General features: G+C 39.5%; 3 protein-coding genes across 10 annotated transcripts; 2 read left to right on the top strand and 1 right to left on the bottom strand.

Annotated features, from left to right (window-relative positions):
- Positions 1-59: 59 nt before the first annotated feature.
- On the top strand, positions 60-5,463 carry LOC106656921 (protein CLEC16A homolog). 5 transcript variants are annotated; one of them, XM_014378106.2, is made up of 13 exons: positions 60-652; positions 734-862; positions 928-1,061; positions 1,125-1,282; positions 1,643-1,872; positions 1,941-2,133; positions 2,221-2,934; positions 3,001-3,121; positions 3,187-3,341; positions 3,471-3,632; positions 3,695-3,845; positions 3,920-4,351; positions 4,512-5,463. In XM_014378106.2, exons 1-13 carry the CDS (start codon positions 579-581, stop codon positions 5,123-5,125), a joined length of 3,267 nt encoding a protein of 1,088 aa, XP_014233592.1. In that variant the 5' UTR covers positions 60-578; the 3' UTR covers positions 5,126-5,463. The 5 variants fall into 5 exon arrangements, with proteins under 5 accessions (XP_014233592.1, XP_014233593.1, XP_014233596.1 ...); XM_014378107.2 differs by having other exon boundaries at positions 1,125-1,273; positions 4,512-5,462; XM_014378110.2 differs by having other exon boundaries at positions 1,125-1,273; positions 3,695-3,833; positions 4,512-5,461.
- A 155-nt stretch (positions 5,464-5,618) lies between these two features.
- Positions 5,619-8,627, top strand: LOC106657125 (cyclin-dependent kinase 2-like). Of its 2 annotated transcripts, XR_002763632.1 has the most exons (6): positions 5,619-6,283; positions 6,466-6,661; positions 6,742-7,014; positions 7,081-7,284; positions 7,365-7,557; positions 7,641-8,627. XR_002763632.1 is itself a non-coding variant. In XM_014378447.2 (5 exons), the coding sequence occupies exons 1-5, from the start codon at positions 6,168-6,170 to the stop codon at positions 7,494-7,496; spliced, it is 921 nt and encodes a 306-aa protein (XP_014233933.1). In that variant the 5' UTR covers positions 5,619-6,167; the 3' UTR covers positions 7,497-8,627. The 2 variants fall into 2 exon arrangements, 1 of the variants encoding a protein (XP_014233933.1); XM_014378447.2 differs by having other exon boundaries at positions 7,365-8,627.
- Positions 8,628-8,731: 104 nt separating this feature from the next.
- Positions 8,732-18,771, bottom strand: LOC106657124 (microtubule-associated protein tau-like). Of its 3 annotated transcripts, none has more exons than XM_014378444.2 (9): positions 18,538-18,771; positions 14,488-14,571; positions 13,037-14,156; positions 12,854-12,900; positions 12,626-12,776; positions 12,146-12,540; positions 11,200-11,253; positions 10,522-10,698; positions 8,732-10,282 (listed from the first exon to the last, which is right to left on the bottom strand). In XM_014378444.2, the coding sequence occupies exons 2-9, from the start codon at positions 14,548-14,550 to the stop codon at positions 10,205-10,207; spliced, it is 2,085 nt and encodes a 694-aa protein (XP_014233930.1). In that variant the 5' UTR covers positions 14,551-14,571; positions 18,538-18,771; the 3' UTR covers positions 8,732-10,204. The 3 variants fall into 3 exon arrangements, with proteins under 3 accessions (XP_014233930.1, XP_014233931.1, XP_014233932.1); XM_014378445.2 differs by having other exon boundaries at positions 14,488-14,598; XM_014378446.2 differs by lacking the exons at positions 11,200-11,253; positions 18,538-18,771 and having other exon boundaries at positions 14,488-16,988.
- Positions 18,772-20,353: the final 1,582 nt, after the last annotated feature.

Consider the following 20,353-nt stretch of genomic DNA (forward strand, 5'->3'; position numbering starts at 1 on the left):
ATATATACTGTATACGCGAACTGGCGAGCTTAGAGTCGTCGTCTCCCACCGTCATGATTTCATACGAGTGTGAATTCTCGGTTGACACTCGGTTCGCTCTCGGTGTGAGTGAATGATACATAATACATAGCACAAGAGCAGTCAGCAATGAGCTATGCGAACTTTGTAAAGCGCATTAAGATTAAGTAATAATTTTTACTTGTGTCTCGTTTTTCGTCGATAGCTAATGGTAAAAAATAACGAAGACGATTACCAGTTTTTTTTCTACCACCACTGTGTCTCTATCAAAAGTCTTCTTTCAAATTTTGGTATCAACAGCAGATTTTGTCAAAGCTTCTTCGGTGATCTGTAAAAATGATATCGAGCACACCGACTTGATTGGATTATAATGACAGCGAAATTCAGGGTTAATGAGTATGCGTGAAATAATAGTCAGGTATTGAACATACGTTTCGGAAATTTTCTGATGTCAATTGGAACAAATCAGATCGAATTTACGTTCGGGAGTAACTTTGCGCATTTAGTTATGTAGCTTCATTAAAACAAGTTAACATTTTACTTCCTCGATATCTTGAACAATGTTCCGAAGTCGCAGTTGGTTCGGAGGAGGTCTCTGGAGGCCGAAAAATCCACATTCTCTTGAACATCTTAAGTAAGAATGGTTTCGACAAACACTGCTGATAATTTAACACATATTGGTAATTTTATTAAAATTTATGATTACTTGTCACAGGTACTTGTACAATGTTTTATCAAAGAACCAAACAGTATCGGAAACCAATAGAGGCTTATTGGTGGAAACTTTGCGATCGATAGCTGAAATATTAATTTGGGGAGATCAAAATGACAGCAGTGTTTTTGAGTGAGTTACAATCATTATACTTTATGCCATAAAAGGATTTAACTCATTTTATGTTTTCTTTGCAGCTTTTTTCTGGAAAAAAATATGCTGTCATTTTTCCTGCGAATTATGAAACAAAAGTGTGGCAGCTACGTGTGTGTTCAGTTACTGCAAACACTCAATATTTTGTTTGAAAATATTAGAAATGAAACCTCATTATGTAAGATTTTTAACTAATTTTTTATTGAATTATAACAATGTACATACAATCTTTCTTTTTCAGATTATTTATTGAGTAATAATCATGTTAACAGTATAATAGTGCACAAGTTTGATTTTAGTGATGAAGAAGTGATGGCTTACTATATAAGTTTTCTCAAGACATTAAGTTTGAAACTAAATGCGCACACTATTCACTTTTTCTATAACGAGGTAAACAAGGTATATCTAATGAGTGTTTGTTCATATTTTCATATCATACCATTCATATATGTTTTCTAGTTTTGCATTTTATATCAAACATGATTGTACAAAAAGTTAACAATTTGATTTAAACATTCATATCTTAAAAGCATGCCACATTTTTATTTCTGCTTTTCTTATTAACTTCTTTTTCTAAATTTCAAAATGATCAAACATTACTAATTAATCATACTCATATCCTTAAATAACTTTAATCAATTTTTTTGGTTGCTCCATATCATCTTGAATGTATTGTTATTTTTGATACAAAATGAATAGATAGCATATGTATATGACATCATGTAAATATTTAATAAAAATAGAATTATTTTCTTTTAGCATACAAATGATTTTCCATTATATACAGAAGCTATCAAATTTTTCAATCATTCTGAGGGTATGGTTCGCATTGCTGTCAGAACTCTTACCCTCAATGTATATCGAGTTGAAGATGCATCAATGCTCAGATTCATTCGTGACAAAACAGCAGCTCCATATTTTAGCAATCTTGTATGGTTCATTGGCAATCATATTCTTGAACTAGATACATGTGTTCGAACTGATGCTGAGTAAGTAAAGCAATTGTTTTAGATTATGTGCAAGAATAAAAAACTTAACTTTTATTTTTTTTATTTAGTCACCAGAGTCAAAATAGATTAGCAGACTTAGTGGCTGAACATTTGGATCATCTCCACTATCTGAATGATATTTTATGCCTTAATATAGAAGACTTGAACAAAGTTTTATCAGAGCACTTATTGCATAAGTTACTTGTTCCTTTGTATGTCTATTCATTAACTAGACGTAAAGATTTATTGTGCGATAATTACGTGAGTTTACAATTTTTTACTATTCATATTTTCATATAATCATATATTCATAAAATCATGTTTTCTATGTATTTTTGAATTATTCAGGAGGATCGCAAATACGTTAGTACAGTGGTGGCACTTTTCCTGCTATCCCAAGTATTTCTAATCATATCCCACGGTCCATTAGTAAAAACCCTTGCAGCTGTGATTCTAAAATCAAACGTTGAGATAATAAAGAGTGGTGCAAGCAAAGTATTAGAAGAGTTCGAAGAAATCGTATCCAACGAAACCGTTGCCTTTTTACCACCCAAGGAGAGCTTAGAAAAATCCCTCGAGTGCGCATCGGACTCTCGGGGCGATCCATCCAAACTAGCCGACGTCCAAGAGGAAGAAAACGAGAACGAAGACGCAACAGATGTAAAAAGCGACGAATCAAATAATATAAAAGTCGACGAAGAAATCGTGGCTGAGGCTGAAAAATCAAAAGATAACACTGAACGTGATGGTGCAAAATTGGAGTTGGGAGCCTCCTCGAACGCCGAAGGTAGCCCGGCAAGGAGCGAATCTAGCAAAACCGACGCTACCAGCGAAACAGTCGCAAAGGAAATAAAATATTTAAGCGTATCGGACGAGGAAAAAGAGCAGAGGTTGGCTCTCGAGGGTCCACTAAACGTCGATAGAATCGATATCACGCCGGAAGAGGAATCGGTATCGAATAAACCATTCCTTGAAGCTATTTTGAATTCTTTATACTGTCAGGAAAACGATTATGCAGCTTTATTCGCTTTGTGCATTCTGTATGCCCTAGCAAATAATAAGGTAATTTAAAAACCAAAGCGTATGGGAACTATTTTTCATTATTCTAATTCTTTTTTCTTCATGCAGGAAGTACATTCGGAGTCTCTGGGATTTTCATTAGCACCAAATAAGTCATCGGTAAAAAATCGTTACAATGAAACATTGATCGATAAAATCATTCACATCATAACTCTGAGCTGTCAATCAGGTAAATAAACATTCCCATTTATGAGCAATTCAAGTCAAACTTATTCTTTGATTTTCTATCGATAGGTGCCAAAGTTCGACTGGTTACACTCGAACTTGCGATAAAGCTACTGCTTCATCTCGTTATCTGCGACAACGAGAGTATCCTCCAAGACTGTCATCTGGCGGCGATCGAGGCCGCCAAAGAGCAGAGCACGGCGCTACTTCGGAATTTTTATAAGGTCAAGAAATGGAAAATTGGGATTGCTAGATTCATAAAAGCATGTTACTCGCGTCGTAGATCAAAATTTACGATGTCCGGCGCTCGTTCGCAATTTCTAATCGTACCATATCTCGTTTTTTCATTGCAGAGCGAGGATATATTTTTAGACATGTTCGAGGACGAGTACGGTGAGATTCAAAAGAAGCCACTGAAGGTGGAGTGGCTGATGATGGACAGTAATATTCTTTTACCTCCTACGGGGACACCTATGACAGGCATTGAGTTTAGCAAAAGACTGGCTTGTGGAGAGGTAAGTTATTAAGAATATCTTTTAAATGTGGATTTTGCAGTAACGATAATTGTTATTTTCAGGTCGAACGAGCTCGTCGGGCGATCAGAGTATTTTTTTTAATCCGAGAATTATCGTTGACCCTCTACAACGAGGTCGAGAATCAATTGCCTCTCACGAATCCCGGCAGCTGCGTCCAAGTCAACAACGTTTTAGATCTAAGTAACTATATGTGTAATTAATGGTTTTAAGTGTTTTCCGAAGCTCGGCTTCACGCATTAACGAGGCAATAACGATAAAATTTACAGACAACAGCGATCTGATCGCTTGCACCGTCGTCTGGAAGGATGGCCAGAAGATCCGACGATTTTTGGTGATCGACTCGATACAGCTGATCCTCGTGGAGCCGGACGCGCGCAAACTCGGCTGGGGTATCGCCAAATTCGTGGGTTTCCTCCAGGACATCGAGGTGGTGGGCGACAAGGACGACTCGCGATGCCTGCACCTGACCATTCACAAGCCCTCGTGCAGCGGCACGAGCAACAAAGTCCCGCTGCTCTCGGCCAAGTTCATATTCGACGATCACATTCGCTGCATGGCGGCCAAGCAGAGGCTCACTAAAGGCCGGATAAAGGCGAGACAGAAAAAGATGACTCAGATCGCCAAGCTTCTCGATATTCCTACCAGTACGCCCCAGTGCTCGACGCCGACCAATTATTCTCTGATCTCTCTACGCGACAGTAAGTATTTTGGCGAAAAAAAAAAAAATTAAACTATTTGCGTTCGTTTCTTTTTGGTAGCTGATTTTTCTTTTTAGTTGCATTTAATAAAATGTAGAGAAATAATATATCGCGACGAGAGACAGACGGGCGCGAGCTAACGATGATATTATTGGTAAAGGAACAGCAGCAGGTGGTCGAGCGCCGCATCATCGTTCGTCGTCGATGAAGGATCAGCAGCAGCAGCTGCAGCAGCGACTGTTCCAAGTGAACAAGGTACCCGGCTTCGCGGCTCAGATGCGCCGCGACAGCTACGCCAACAAATCCCTGGGCTCCTCCTCGAGCGGCGGTGGCGGCGGCACGACGAGTCTGCGTCACGTCGACCGGAGCCCGACGGGTCGCGTGTCGTCCCAGGAAGGGGGCAGCGGCGCGCGTACCCGCGAGAATTCCCCGAAACTGCCGAGGCCCCGAAGCGAGGAGATACCGCTGGAGGACATGAGATTGAGGAAGACCTCGTTGACGTCGAACTCGTCGAGTCAGCAGGATGACAAGGACTCGGCCGCGGTGACGATGCAAGCGGCTGCTACGACTTCGGCTGGAATCGTTACCGGTCAAAATAGTGGAAGCAGCAGCAACAGCAGTACCGCTAGTGGACAGATGGTCGAGGCGGCCTCGACGAGCCGCAGCAGCAGTAGAAGATCCGAGGAGACGTCGTTCATGGAGAGGCAAAGCAGCAGCAGCAGCCATCATCGCGAGAGCCGACCGCGCAGAAAGGGCCAGGTCGAGACCGTCTGATAGTCGGAGGATGATAAGCCCCCCGAGTGGGCTTATCGCTGGTACTTTTTGTAGACGATTCGATTCTACGCCTTCGAGAACTTTTTATTATTATTATAAATGACGACAGTTTAGTCTGTGAGTGGCTATTATAAAATAAGTGTTCAAAAACACCGTCGATTGCAAAAATGCCAAAATGAGAAACTTATACGAATGATAATCTGAATAATTGAGTGATCGTTGATTGATAATAATTGTACATATCTCTATACATCGTTAATAAAAAAAAAGTTATTTTCATGATAAACGAACGTTTTTAAAAAATATATCACGTGTTTGATACATTTTCCAAGATATCCCAAATAGAACAGATTTAAAAGTCGGTATACCTATACCTAATGCATACTTGTAAACACACCGTAGCTGCCGATTGTAAATACGACCAATACCGGGCGCAGACGGCTTTTTTTCCTGGAAAACATCGCGATCGCGCTTGGATGCGCGCCGGCCGCGTTTTGTAAACATTGCGCCCATGATCCACACCGACTAGTAACTGTACAGCTGAAGTTGCTAACCTACTGACTCGAGAGGCCGCAGCGTGCATAATATAGGCGGGAAAGTTGCGTTCGAACTGCGATTCATTCAGATCAGCTTGATCCATCGTCGTAAGCTGAAGCGGCGTTTACGGACGCAGCCAAATAAAACGACTCGCAGCAACGGCTTTGATCTCTTTGTCTCTCTCTCTCTTTCTCTCTGTCTTGGCTCTAGACAATTCGTTTTGAGTGCGGTGGGAGTAGTTACTGATCGCCGTTCGGTTCGAGTGAAAATTGGACCAAGACAAGCGGGCCTGACACTGTCTCTGTACAGAAGAATCGCGTGTTGTTGATCATCTCGATTTGCTGCTGCAGTCTCGAGAAGCTTCATCCTCGATCAGAGGTTTCAGATTTCATTTTGATCGGAAAATTTTATGGTCAAATCGTGTGCAGCGGTCTAGGCAAAGGTCATTTCGAGGACAAGTCTTGTGGCCCCGTAGTACTACGCACGGTAGTTCGAGGTTATAAATATGGAGAACTTTTGCAAATTGGAGAAAATCGGCGAGGGCACCTACGGCGTCGTCTACAAGGCTAAGGATGTGATGACGGGCAAGTTTGTTGCTCTGAAAAAAATACGCTTGGAAACGTGAGTGTCTTTTCTTTTGTCATCTACTTTGACGCTTTTGAGAGTGGATTCTTTGGAGGGTGTTTTTTGGGACTTGCATTATTGTATTTTCAATTACATCGTGTAGTTGCATTTATCAAGATAACTGCTATTTTTTACTGGAATACTTTGATTGACTAACTAATGATCATTTTATTAATTAGCGAAAGCGAAGGGGTACCATCTACTGCTATTAGGGAAATATCCCTCCTCAAAGAGCTAGCTCATCCTAATGTGATACAATTGTTAGACGTCGTTCAAGGAGATCAACATTTGTACTTAGTTTTTGAGTTTTTAAATCAAGACTTGAAGAAACTACTCGATTCCACCACTAATGGACTAAGTGCTCCATTGATCAAAGTAAAGTTTAATTTTTATTACTTGAGTATTTTATATCAATTTTACAAATAAATCACAATGAAAATATTTTTATTTTACAGTCTTACTTATGGCAGATGTTGAAAGCTATCGCATTCTGTCATGTGAACCGTATTTTACACAGAGACTTGAAACCACAAAATCTTCTGATAGATCATGAAGGATATCTTAAACTCGCTGATTTTGGATTAGCTCGATCATTTGGACTGCCTGTTCGAACATTTACCCATGAAGTAGTTACTCTATGGTACAGAGCACCAGAAATTTTATTAGGCTCTAAATTATATTCAACCGCTGTTGATGTGTGGAGTCTTGGTTGCATATTCACTGAAATGGTTAGGCTCAGTTCTTATTATAAGTAATACTCAATCATTATTTAACTCAATTTAAATTGTTTTCAGGGTAATAAAAAAGCTCTCTTTCCTGGTGATTCAGAAATAGATCAGTTATTTAAAATCTTTCGCATTTTGGGCACACCTGATGAGTCTGTATGGCCAGGAGTGTCACAACTAGAAGACTATAAATCTATGTTTCCAAAATGGGAACCTAAGGATTTGGACGAAATTGTTCCTACGTTTGATGAAAATGCCAGAGATTTGTTTAAAGTAAGTTGAGGTTTTATCATGAAATAACTAAAAAAAAAAAATTTCAAAATCGATTAATTTTAACAATATATTTATTCCAGAAACTTCTCACTTATGATCCAAATACGAGAATCTCAGCTAAACAAGCATTAAGTCATCCTTATTTTGACGGAGTTAAAATCGTTCGTCCTCCTATCAAACAGATTGATGATCATAATAACAGTGAAGAGTAAAGTAATTTATATTATTCATTGACGATTTAATTAAGTACAATTATATTGTACATAATTTAGAGTAAGATAGTAAAAATGTAAATAGAGATTCATTAGATTTATTCTAAAAAAGTTAATCATGGAAATATTTTTTTTTTACAATAGAACTCAATTTTTGAAAAAATTTAAAACTAGTTCTAATTTGCAATCAGTCAGAAAAGTTTTATATATGAGATAATTATCATTTAATTAAAGAAATTTCATAAGCTGTATCTAAGACTGTACAAACTGCTATTAGTATAAACTTGGTGAATGATAATTCAGTAGATTTTTGATTAGCAGTTTTTTGATAAAGCTGTCGTTGAAGAATCTATGAGAAAACGTCGATCCTCAGTTGGTGTAGGTGGTGGCGTTCGTAGCTCATCAGCGCGTCGAATTCCATCGCTTAGAGATAATTTTATATGACTAAATCGAAGTTGGTGTTTAATCTAAACAAGATTCATATTCAGTTAGACTCGAGATCTCAATTTAATCATTATACGTCAGATGTAATATGCTGAAAAATTAGATAAAAGAGGACTCTTTTCATGTAAGAACCTGAGTAGTACAACTTTGACTCAATACAAATGTTTGATAGTTTATTTTTTTTCAGCATACATATAAATAATATTTCGATTAAATTTACTTGTAAATTCATCCATGTATGTAACAAGTTACAAGTCAGGGTGATGTGCAATTGTGACTGGAAATTATATTTACTTGCTTTTCTAAAATTTGGCAATCGTCCAAAGTATACAAATGATATTTTTTGATTCTTTATTAAAAATAAAACTCCCAAATTATGTGCTTGTAATATACATTAATCGATGAATGAAATTGTACATATGCTAAAATGTGTGTAACAGAAGTATTTAATAACTTCTTATAAATGTGAAATAATTTTTGAATAAGTAAACAAAATATTTGTTACAGTTGTAAACGATAGTTGTTTGCAATGTATTGATTAATTTTCTATTTTTATGTTGACTTTTTTACCATTGATAATAGATTGGTAATAGAACAAATTGTCACGATTTTTTTTATAGGAAAATTACGAATAGAAAAAAATGTTCCATAAGATTTACAGTAAATAAATGTTGTTATTAAAATCAATTTTATTCACTTATTTCTGCTGAAAAATAGTAAATACTATATAATCATACGATTAATCTAGGACACAGGAATTGAACAAGGTGCGATAATATGACACAAAATGATTGACTTGACAACAAAATAATCATTTTAATAATATCTATATAATATAATATAATAAAGTACAGTTTTTGGTTTTGTTGAATCGTGTGTCGAATGCATGCTCATTACATTATATTATAACAATACATATACGTGTTGTTTTGCATTACAATTACGATGTTCGATTTCGCATATGTCGCTCGTGAAACGTGATTATAAAGTCTATTTGTATTCGTAATATAGTTAATGTATATACGTGCATTACGTATGTTTTTAATGAACTACCGCACCTACATCATCATTGCGCGGCTCACAATTATTGTATGGGTTCGCGATTAATAGATCCATATGTACAAAAGCGGTAATAAGCTAACTATTTCAAATTAAATACACAACTTTTTTTTCATTAAAGCGTTATCAAGTTTGTTTATCTAATTCATTAGGAAAACGATCGACTTTTTTCACAGTCATGCATTTTGATCTTGTTATCGTGGTAAAACACATCACACGCGGGGATGCAAAACGAAAAAATTTAGAGCTAAGACTTTATTGTAGGCACACTCAAGTTTTTCCTTCTCATTTGCTCTCTATACAGTAAAAAATTCTGTAATTAAAAAATGGAGTTTCAATACTATTGTAAGAAGAAGCAAGAAAAACAATAATCACAAAGTAACAGTGAGTAAGCAGTTTTTATTTTTGATAATGGTTTTTTTAATGTTACGTTGATTTTTTAATTTATACTTAATCAATACAAAATATTTACTCAAGACATTCAAAATCAAGACACTTTTTATTATTATATGTGATTATATCTAGCATTGTTTGAGTTGTTGTTTTTTTTTTTTTTAAATTGTGAACATTTTCTTTATATCATACGTTTTACAGGATAAAATTTTTACTGTTATCTATGACAATATTATAATGAATAATATTAGAGCATCTTCCATCAAGCTTAAATTTAAGCTCTTTTTGTCTATATTTACATCGTATATTAATTAGTGTGGCGTCGCGTGTCTCTCAGAGTAGTCTACCCACTATGTAGGTTTCGATAAGTAATAATAATAATAATAATAATTATGTAATAGTAAGAAATGTTTCTTGATTCGACCATAGTCTCCGTCGAATCGATAATCGTGAGTATTATTTACGTTAACGTTTTTATTTTTTTATTTCTTTTTCGTTACATGAAACGTCGAGTCGGGAAGTGAATAACACGTCAAAAAGAGAATCATCCTAACGCGAGGATCTTTTTTTCATTGCAGTGACAAACTACATCATACAGTGACTTGAGGGAAATCATTTACCTCGAAAAAATACCGTTGATAAATCGTACGCGTTACATGGTTATTCGAGGATAATTTTATCTATATCCTACTTTATCATTTACGAATCAGCTGCAAGGGTAAAAGGTCGAGGGAAAATAACGACGATGATGATAATGGATCTCTGCGTTGGAAACGTCGATGATGATTTATCACACACACCACGCGCACAATTTAACGCTCTTGGTTGAGATTCTCGTCCGAGATGGGCAGTCCATTTTTGTCGACCGATCGGCTCGACGGTACCGGGCTCTGTGCGATAACCAAATTTGATTTTTTTTTTGGGAATTCGGTCGTTAGATTCAACATAAATCGATGCGTCTTTTTCGAGTTACTTTTGGGCAAAAGCAATGATATATCGTAGAGTGAAAATATCTACTTGTCTATGAAGCTAAACTACTTTGTGTATAATAATACTTTTGCTCGTGACTCGAATAAGCGCGCGTGATTTTTTTTACTTAGGAAAAGAAATGGATTATTTAAAATCATACCTGCGTTCCGCTGCCACCGACACTTCCACTGACGCTGCCCCCGTGGCTCGACGACGTCTGTCGCAGGTACGTCTTGTCGTCGAAGATCTTCTTGTCGCCGCCGCCCGGCTTGTGCTTGACGTTGTCCAACGAGCCGATCTTGCTCTCGGCCTTCACCTCCACTTTATGCGTCTCGATCTGCGAAAATTCGGGTTAATCAGTACATCGGATTTTGAGTCGAGGGTGTTGTTTTTTTTTGATTCGAAATCACACTCGAATCGTGGCTTTGGAAGACAGACACAAATTGATGAAAATCTAAGAGAGAAAGAGAGAGAGAGAGAAGGGCGGACAGAGAGAAAGACGATGACGTTTTTACGTAATAATACCAACATTGCCGTGATCTCCTACTAAGTTTCCTCGAAAATGGACCACATAACACTTATGCTTATCATTATTATTATTTTTTTCTTTTTCATTACTGTCAAGTGCACTCAAATTGCATAACAAAAGCTCACTCGTGTGAATAGTACCAAGAATAGTGCCCACAAAAGCGCGTGTAATTCTTTTTTTTTGCGATGAAATATGTAAAAAGCTTTACACAGATGTACTTAACAATGAGTTAGTATATAGTAGCATATATAGAGAGGTGCTGCACACACGATCGATTTACAATCGCCTGATTATCATTGTGTTACTTACGTTATCGGCTGGGCTGGCCTTTTCAGCTGGAGATTTTTTCGACGTCGACGGTGTCTTTATTTTTTTTTTTTTTTAGTTTTTTAATAACAAACCCAATAAGTCATTGCTCTATTGTTATATGGATTATTATGCTGTTCGTAATTGTCCAGTATTATTTTGACTTTTGTTATATACGCAGTATTAAAAAAAAAAAAAATTAAAAGGCGAATGTATTGTTGTTGTTGCTCGAAATAATCAATGATGAAAGCTTTTAAGCTTATTTATGTTAAGTTACGCAACTGTAATAAGCTTTAGATATTTGCTGCATTTCGTCCAGAGATCTCATTTGTATTACGTAAGAGTGCCGTGTGTGTATTTTTCTTGTTTAGTTTATGTCAGAGTTTAGGCATGCGTTAGAAAAATATTTTTGGAATATATCAGTATACAATTATCATAGTCATTTATGAGTAGTTGCAGTCATGCATGTTTATATTTATCATCTAGTCTAGTTAAAAAAATTATGGCTAAAAATATCAGTCAAAATTAATTGTATAAAGATTATAATGCAGTCTCCGTTTAAAAATAATTACTGGATTTCCAAGTGTGTAGATTTAGTTCGATTTGACTCGAAATCCAGCTCCATTTGAGTCGAAATCTAGATAGTTTTTAAATCATCAAAATCTAGCTCGATGAAAATCAAACATTTCAAACATAGAAAATTTATTTTTAATAAAATTCCAAGAGTACTGATTTATTTGTACGGATTATAAGTATTGTCTTTGAATCTTTCCTCATATTCATTTTCAAATCGAACTAGACTTTCGAGTAAAAAATCCAGCTAGACAATTGAACATTAAGCTAGATTCTCAATTCAAATAGATTTAGATTTCCCAGCTGGAAATCTAACAATTATTCTTAAACAGTCGTTCGTATCTTTCAATAAAAAAATGAATTCGAATGTCTATACCTTGACGGTCCCACCCCCGGGCACGTGTTTCGTATTCTCCTTGGATCCGACTTTCGGCTTGGCCTTGTCCTTGAAATCCAGCTTGATCGACTCGATCTTTTTGTCGCCACCGCCGGGCTTGTAGCTCGTGTTGCCGAGCGAGCCGATCTTCGACTTGGCGTTCCACTGGAGCTTGACCTGCTGGATCTTCTTGTCGCCGCCGTGGGGCGCGTAGCTGTCGTTCTTGGCCGCGATCCGGGCCTGGGCGCCGCTGAAGTCCAGCTTCTTGTTCTCGATCTTGATGTTGCCGCCGCCGGGCTTGTGGGTGGCGTTCTGAAGCGAGCCGATCTTGGAGCGCACGGCCTTGAGATTGGGCGACGGCGCCGCGCCCACCTGGATCTTGTTCATCGGCACTTCTGCGCGACGAACGGCGAACAGAAAATTTTCAATTAAACAACGATCGTTGACTCGCAGAATTCAGGGTGTTGTACGGGAGCTTACTCTTTTTGCCATCGAGAGCCGAGGTGGGCAGCCCGTCGGGCGTTTTCAACGGCGATCTCAGGCTTTTGTTGGGAGTCTTCACGGGCGAGCAGGACATGGATCGTTTCTCGAGGTCTCGCGTCTTTTTCGCCAATCCGTTCGCTCTTGGGATCTGCGAGGAAATTTCTCAGTTACATACTCGTCCGTATAATACTTATTATTTATCGTACAAATTGCGAAATAAGTTACCTCTCGGCGTTGCGTCGATTCGTCAACCCCGCTGTCGTTTTCGACGTCTAAAAAGAACAAAAACAAAAATTCGAGGATTGAAATATATATATAAAAAAAACCTTAAATTTTCAAAGCCAAAACTCAAGTGCCCTATTATATACGCCTATAAATCTAACTGTACATCTCGATAATTCAAGTAACCTGATCTCTGTATTTTCTGCAGGGACGGCGATTTTTTCACGGGTTTACTCTCGCCCGTCTGCTTGACGGCCTTGGCCGAGGCGATGCCTCGCTCCTTGGACAGCCTCTCGTCGTCGGCGGTGTCCCTCGTCGCGTCCAGCTCGACGGTCATCTTCTTTTTTTTCTGGGCAACGTCGTCGCCGTCGTCGTCTTTCTTCTCCTTCGGTTCTTCCTTGGTAGCAGCAGCAGCTACGGAGGGTAGCGGAGGTGGCGGCGTAGTCAGTGACTTTCTCACCCCGTCGTCGAAACCCTTGATGCCGTGTTCGTTGTTGTTGTTCGCCGGCGTGGCCGGGGCCTTGGCCGGTTCGGCTTTGTTCGCGGCTGCGTGATCGCCGTTGACGTTATTTTTAGCGGGCACGGGGCACTGTTTTTCCTCGCTGCTCTGCTGTCTCTCGACATTTTTACCGGTCGGTGGGCGCGCGGCGAGGACCTTCGCAGCCTCCGGGCCGCCGCCGCTAGTACCGTCCTCGCTCACGGCGCTCATCGGCCGGCTTTGCGCCTGGTGGACCTCCACCTCGGCGACGCTCTCCACGCTCAAGCTCGGACCGAAACGGGCCCTGCGACCCTCGAGCGTTTGAGCTGGCTGCTGCGGACCGGGCGCTCCTCGAGGTCTGTTATCCGCACCCAGAGACTCGGTGCGCTGCAGCGGTGGTCTTGGCCGCGGTGCCTCGCTACCGGCTGGGTACGGTGGCCGAGGTGGAAATCCCGGCTGACCGTAGGGTACGGGTGGTCTCGGACCCGCTGGAAATCCTCCTCCCGGCGGAGGTGGCGGTCCTGGCTGAGGTGGAAATCGAGGAGGAGCGGCAGCACCTGGTGGACCCGGTGGACCCGGTGGACGGCCGAAGAAGACGTTTCTGGGCGGTGGCGCGCGCTGAGGTACCGGCCCGTTGAACGGCGGCCTCGGTACCGGCGGCTGCTGGCTCGGATTCAACAATTGAGCTCGATTATCCGGAGGGAATCTCGGCGGTCCTGTCCCGGGTGGTTGACCCGGTGGTCCGTTACTTGGAGGATTTGGAAATCTCGGGCCTTGTGGCAATTGCGGCGCGCCGAGGATCGGTGCCGCGGGCCCCTGCTTGGTTACCTATTATGCACACACATGCATGTGTTTCAATGTGCTATTACGCTTTCACTTTGACGCTCGAGTGAGAGCGAGTGATGGATGTGATCGTATTATACATTACTACTTGATGATGATGAGTCGAAACAAGCTTACACACGAAATCAACCAAAAATTTTACACGACATGTACGAATCAATCAATCAATCGTCTGAACGCATTTTTCACAAAACAATGTGGGAGTAGTGCATTGTTCGTCATTCGTGTCAAAAGATGCGTGAAAATTTGCTTTCGATCTGTAATTACTTTGGTGCGCGTCTTAATTTTCTGCTTGCTTTTCTCCTTAATTCCTTACCGTCATCAATTTCATTCCGATCTGTTGCTCGCTCGGAGCTTGAGGTGTTTGTTGCGGTTCCATTGTTAGATTATTTCTCAAAAACTGCCGTGTACGTAATATCCAATAAAACTCGTTCGTTAAAAAACAAAGACATATTTCAAAAAAATCGTTTGTACCGTGCAATTGCAATCGATTTAAAAATAGTGTCCAATGGTGTTCTATTTATAATCATGACCTGTTGCATGTCACTTTCTTTTGAATTACAAGTGTGACTCTACACGAGTACCTCATTTCGCTGTAAATATTTCATTCAATGATCTATGTATTGTGCCAGGTGTAAATAACTTAACTATTTTCAAAATAAATTGAAATTAATGCCAACGTGCAGAATAGTCGTACATCATCGTCATTTATTCACTCGCGTTATTTCATGAAAGTACCTGTATTTTACAATCCTATAGTGCATTCATAAGATTTTTTCACATATCTGTGACGGATAGAGAGCATAGAAGCAAGTTCGAAAGAACCCCGTTCGTGACAGCTGTTTTCTCGCGCGTAACAACTTAATAAACGTTTTATCGATTTATTCAAAGTGTGAGATAATAAGGGTATAATAGGTCAAGAATAAACGGTTACAAACTGATCGATTATATCGTGAATACATTTTTTTTTCTTTTTTCTCTCGCCATTTCATTCGAACTAATTTAATTACTTTATTTGGTCGCGAATTAATGTCAAAGTTTCTGACAGATTTGATGGTTGCTTTCTTTTTTTTTCCCCCCTTTCTCTAACCATTCGCGGCTGCAAAAGTTTTCTAAAGAGTTTTTAATGGCCACGCGACGACACGCGGTTTATCGTATAAATATACATACACACACCCCAGCACAGACAGACACTGCGGGTATATAATTGTAAATTTTTATATTCGCGCAGCTACAGTAGAAAACAAAAGCAATTCGAAATGTACGACTATAATGCGCGGTATGTGCATCTATATGCGAGTACTGTGATCGAAAAGCGGGTCAAAATATGCCCTACAAGTATATATTTCGTGATTGCATTTGTAAGAATTTCGCTGGGGAGAACTCGTGATATGTATGCATCGTATCTATACGAGCCACGAAAATATCCTCTCTCTCTCTCTCTCTCTCTCTCTCTCTCTGCCAGTCGCTATATAGGTATGTAGGATCAAATATGTAGACGACTTGGCAAAATGCATACGATATATGGCCGATTCTCTGAGAAATCTATAGACGAAAAAAATATTTTTTTGCTTCCATGAAAATCTTATTTTTGCTGCCGTACAGGTCATAAAATTTCATTAGAATTTTCGGCACTATCTTATTACCTATTTTAGAAGTAATATTATAACAATTTATAACTCAGTCTCGAGTGGCTTCTGGAAGAAAATTACTAGAAAATTTGATTACTGAAAATCTTCCAAAACGTCTCGAAAATTTTGATAAAATTTTGTGACACGTGCGACAAATAAAACACTTTTTTTCGACCATTAAATTTCACCGAGCATCAACCATATAGCCGGGGGGGGTGTGCGTGTAATGCTCATCGACCGTTGACCTTCTTTCTTTCCTTTTACCCTTTTTTTTTTATGCAAACGTTTAGAGCCTGCACGACGCGAGCTTTTTTTTGTTTCCGCTCGCGCGCGCGCGACTGACGGGCGTCTTTTATGCACCGCATGCTTATCGTACCTCTACAGAGCCCTTTTAAAAACTTCATTATTGTTTCGAGAATATTATTAAAGTTTGCGAATCTTTATTTACAGGAACTTGTGTCTCGCGTTCGTTCGTAAAATTGTGCATTTGTTCGACTTCGTACTTCATCGATTAAAAATACAAAATGAGTAAAAAAAAAAAAAACAAAGAAAAGGCACTTAGGTTTATTATCGTGGCTATTTGTCCTGCTCGGAGGGCGGGCTGGTACGACAATATTTTAGGTAAGCAATTTCGGAGCCGAGCGCGGCATGACATGTTTACAGTGATCCATTTTGCTGATTTATACATTCGCGAATCATACAAAAAAAAACTACTTTTTCTATTCTGAGTCGCGCGGTGTAACTCTCATAAATAATCCGAACTTGGCCTGATAATTTTGCTTCTACTTTTTGTTTGAGTAATTCACCCTCATACCCTGTGTGTGCGAATCAATCGATTCGCCGTGCGAATAAGTAAAGTAAGTTTATGGACACGTGCGTGTTTCGTGCAAAGCTCTATAAAAGGTGTATACGCTTTCGCCGATTCCGATTATATATAGGTAAATTCGAGAGGACTAATTGCCGAGTCCTTGAAATACATCGTGGTTGCAATGATAAACTTTTTTTGGATGTACTCGTGTATACGACTTGTACCAAAAAAAAGAAAAAATACAATCATGCTCTTCACACTGCAACGCGTTACATCGAGTAAGAAGAAACAAATCGATTAGCAATCGTGCGAAAAAGAGAACTTGGCAATTCCAACGAAGCGATGTTTTTTTTTATTTCGTTGCTTCCTCGAGCCGTTGTCACCGATTGGGCTCGCCAGATAAGAGAGCCTAAATTGCACAACGAGGAAGTTTTCAACAACAACAACATCATTATAAAATGAAGCTCAATAACGCCCCCGCGGCTGCTCTCTCTATAAAATTTTCCATGTCAATGGTGAGTGAGTATATGCCTACTCGAAAGCAATTTCATCGAGGTGTACTCCTCCTCCCGTTTCAAAAAGCAATTTGTTCATAGGAGAAGTGCGCTGTTCTAATTTAAACTGCACGGGTAATAGTGAGAAGATTTTTGAAATTGATACCTTGACTTTTACACACAATTGGCTTCAAATAGAGAGAAATACGTAATTGCGATAAGAATTTTCGTATATGTATGTAATATATACAAACATCATCGTTGGGCTTTTGCGATGCTAATTGAAAGGCGCCCCTCGAGGTTGGAATATACACTCGCGACGAAGCCATTTAGAATCGCTATGCATCCCTCACACACACACATATATATAGCATAATGTACGAGCACGAGCTTATGCTGCACGTACGCGTGAGTGTGAGTGTATATTTAATCGATAACCGTTCCTGATCGGATCTTTTATATTATACGAGCGCGCTCACGATGCCGGGACGTGAATTAGAATTTTTCATGCACGCACGTGTGCTTGTCTCGAGTTTTTTGCGTACAGAAACTAAAGCCTTTTAGTGTAAAGTTACATTAAAAATTAACAAAGAGACTATATATACTTGTAGCGTATGAATTTTCGTGCTTTTAAAAGTGAGCTTTTTTCCACCGTATGACCGACAGTGTCAAAGCTCCCGAAGTTACGGAATCGATATGTAAAGCGATCAAGCGACAGAGATAAAAGCGCAAAAATAAGTAAATAAATAAATAAATAAGTAAAAAGCTCGAAGCAGCAGCAGAGCGACGGAACATGAAAATTAATTCCAAGCGGCAGACTCCTGAATTTTTCATAAAGTACACACCCGTACGACCAGCGCGCACGGGTCTAGGAATTTCATAAAAAATGAAAGCAAAATATGCAGAGCGAGAGAGGCGCGCAAGCTTGAATGAACGCGGCGACGGCGTGCCGCACGCGTATACAGCGTTGCGCAATGAGCGAGAGAGATGAAAAAAAAAAAAGAAGAAGAAGAAATACGAGTATCGCGCGCGTTCGATCGATTTTTCGCGCAAAGCGGTCTGTCGCTGAAGTATACGACACGCGAAAGACCGCTTTCCGATGGGGCGATATAGGTATACATGTGTATGTGTGTGGGGATAAAAAAGAGGCGATGTATCGTTTATGGGAAAGGGTAATTTCATGTATGCATTCAACTATAAAAGCTCACTTTCTCGTGGACTGATAAGGATGAATGCGGAGAGAGCTTGCGAGCTTGCGAGCGCGCGATCGTGCAACGTACAATATTGGGTAAACAGGTGGATTCTATCTACAGCTGCGTGCGGGTATAAGAGCTCGATTTCGTTGCGAGCGAAGCTTTTTTCAATTTAACTCGTTCGAATCAAACTATCTAATGCTAATCAGTCTACGCTCGTAAGCTCCCCGAAAATCTTACCTTGTTACGGTCCGCGCGAGTTACTACCCTACGTGCACAATTTTCGGACTACACAAATCTATAATAAAAGAAGCTTTTTGTTGCAAAACGAAACAAAACAGTAACGAACGAAAAATCTCAAGCGAAAACCCGCGATCGGTTGTTATTATACGCACATACAATAGTAATACGTCACGCCGGTGCGAAAGGTCGCGAGTCACTGCCTTCGTGCTTGCGGCCGAGTCCGTCGCTTTTTTCGCGACGACGACGACGACGACGATTCGAAACTATCACTTCTAAGCTTTCGGCGCGCGCGCAAGTTAGAGCTTGCATTATATATCCTGACGATGAGTCCGCGTGACGAGTGTGTTTGTGTGTGTGCGTGACTCGGGAATACATGTATAAAGGCAGTATACGCGCAGGCGCCTCGCGGATACGCGGTGTACTTAGCGGCTGTAATACGTTAAACGAAAGCATATAAATATAAGGTTTAAAAATGTTCGGTACCGGTACTACGAAGCTTTTCGATGTGTATGTACTATGTAGATTTTTTTTTTGGCGATGGAAGGTGGATTTGTTACTCGATACCGTTCTGTTGTTGCGGGGTCTGTAATCTGTGTGTACAAAGAGATTAGGAGTATTGAATGGCAGGACGGACCAAAGTTTTCATTTCCACCCCGCGGTGTGCGATGAATTCACTAAATAAGGTATGCATATGTATCTTTAAGCGCATCATGCGCCTACCCGTACTCGTTATAGATCACGTTACAAAGGGAATTCAAAATCTCACGCTCGATGCAACACGCGCCATCTATCCAACCACACACGTTTATTTCGACACGATAGAACCACGATTTTTCTAGTATAAAAAATTGATATATATTTAGTAAATTATCGACGTGACTGTTATTATTTTACTACCACCTGCAGCTCTAATGACTTTTCATTTGAACTTCATTTCTGATATTACATGTATACTACCACGACACCCTCGATCAAAGCTATAATTCTCGTTTTGCGTGAAAATTTTCATTGCAAATTCAGCATTGTTTCACATAAGTCAGTTCACACTAATCCTGACAACTGATTATCATACTCGCGCAAGATTTAGCAGGATCATTGATCAATAAAAATAACTTTCTCATTCATAATATGGCTCATATACAATTCATATGATTTCGACGCTAAACTTTGATCATATTTATGTTACTTTTTACAAATGGAAAAAACAATTCGTACAGCGTAAATTCTCATTGAATAAAGGCTTACTTGAGTTTTGTCTTTGAATTATGAAAATTTTGTACTGTCAATAACACCTCTCTGGGTACGCTTACCTGAAACAAAAAAAGTAATGATAAATTAATCATTGTAATTGAAAATTCTTGCCATCGTGCATGGAATCGTAACAAAGATTATTCTTTAACTGAAAATTGGGGCTCGAGCATCGCCAATCGTATTTTACGAACCGATCGATCATCAAACTTTGGAACGCTCATGAATCGCATACACGCGAAGCTCGTATAAGGCATTGCGAAAACTCAACATATTAACGCGCGTTACACACAGCTATAATTCGAAACGGTTTTGTCGACGTGTGTTTCATTCATGAAAAGCTCGAATACGTTATACATACAGCACGCTATGCGTTCGGGGTGAAAATTCGGAACGCTCCGCAAGAAGCCTCATTTACATTTGACTTGCGGTTCATTTAAAATTTATATATTCTCTCTCTCGTACTCTACCATTGAACCAGCGCATGCCGGGGTGGATTCACACTCGACTTTCTCCATCGGAGCTTTCAAAACGGGGGTAAGTTAATCCTTTATTGATCAATTCC

This window comes from Trichogramma pretiosum, unplaced genomic scaffold, assembly GCF_000599845.2.
Source record: "Trichogramma pretiosum strain Unisexual culture from Peru unplaced genomic scaffold, Tpre_2.0 scaffold145, whole genome shotgun sequence".
NCBI lineage: Eukaryota > Metazoa > Arthropoda > Insecta > Hymenoptera > Trichogrammatidae > Trichogramma > Trichogramma pretiosum.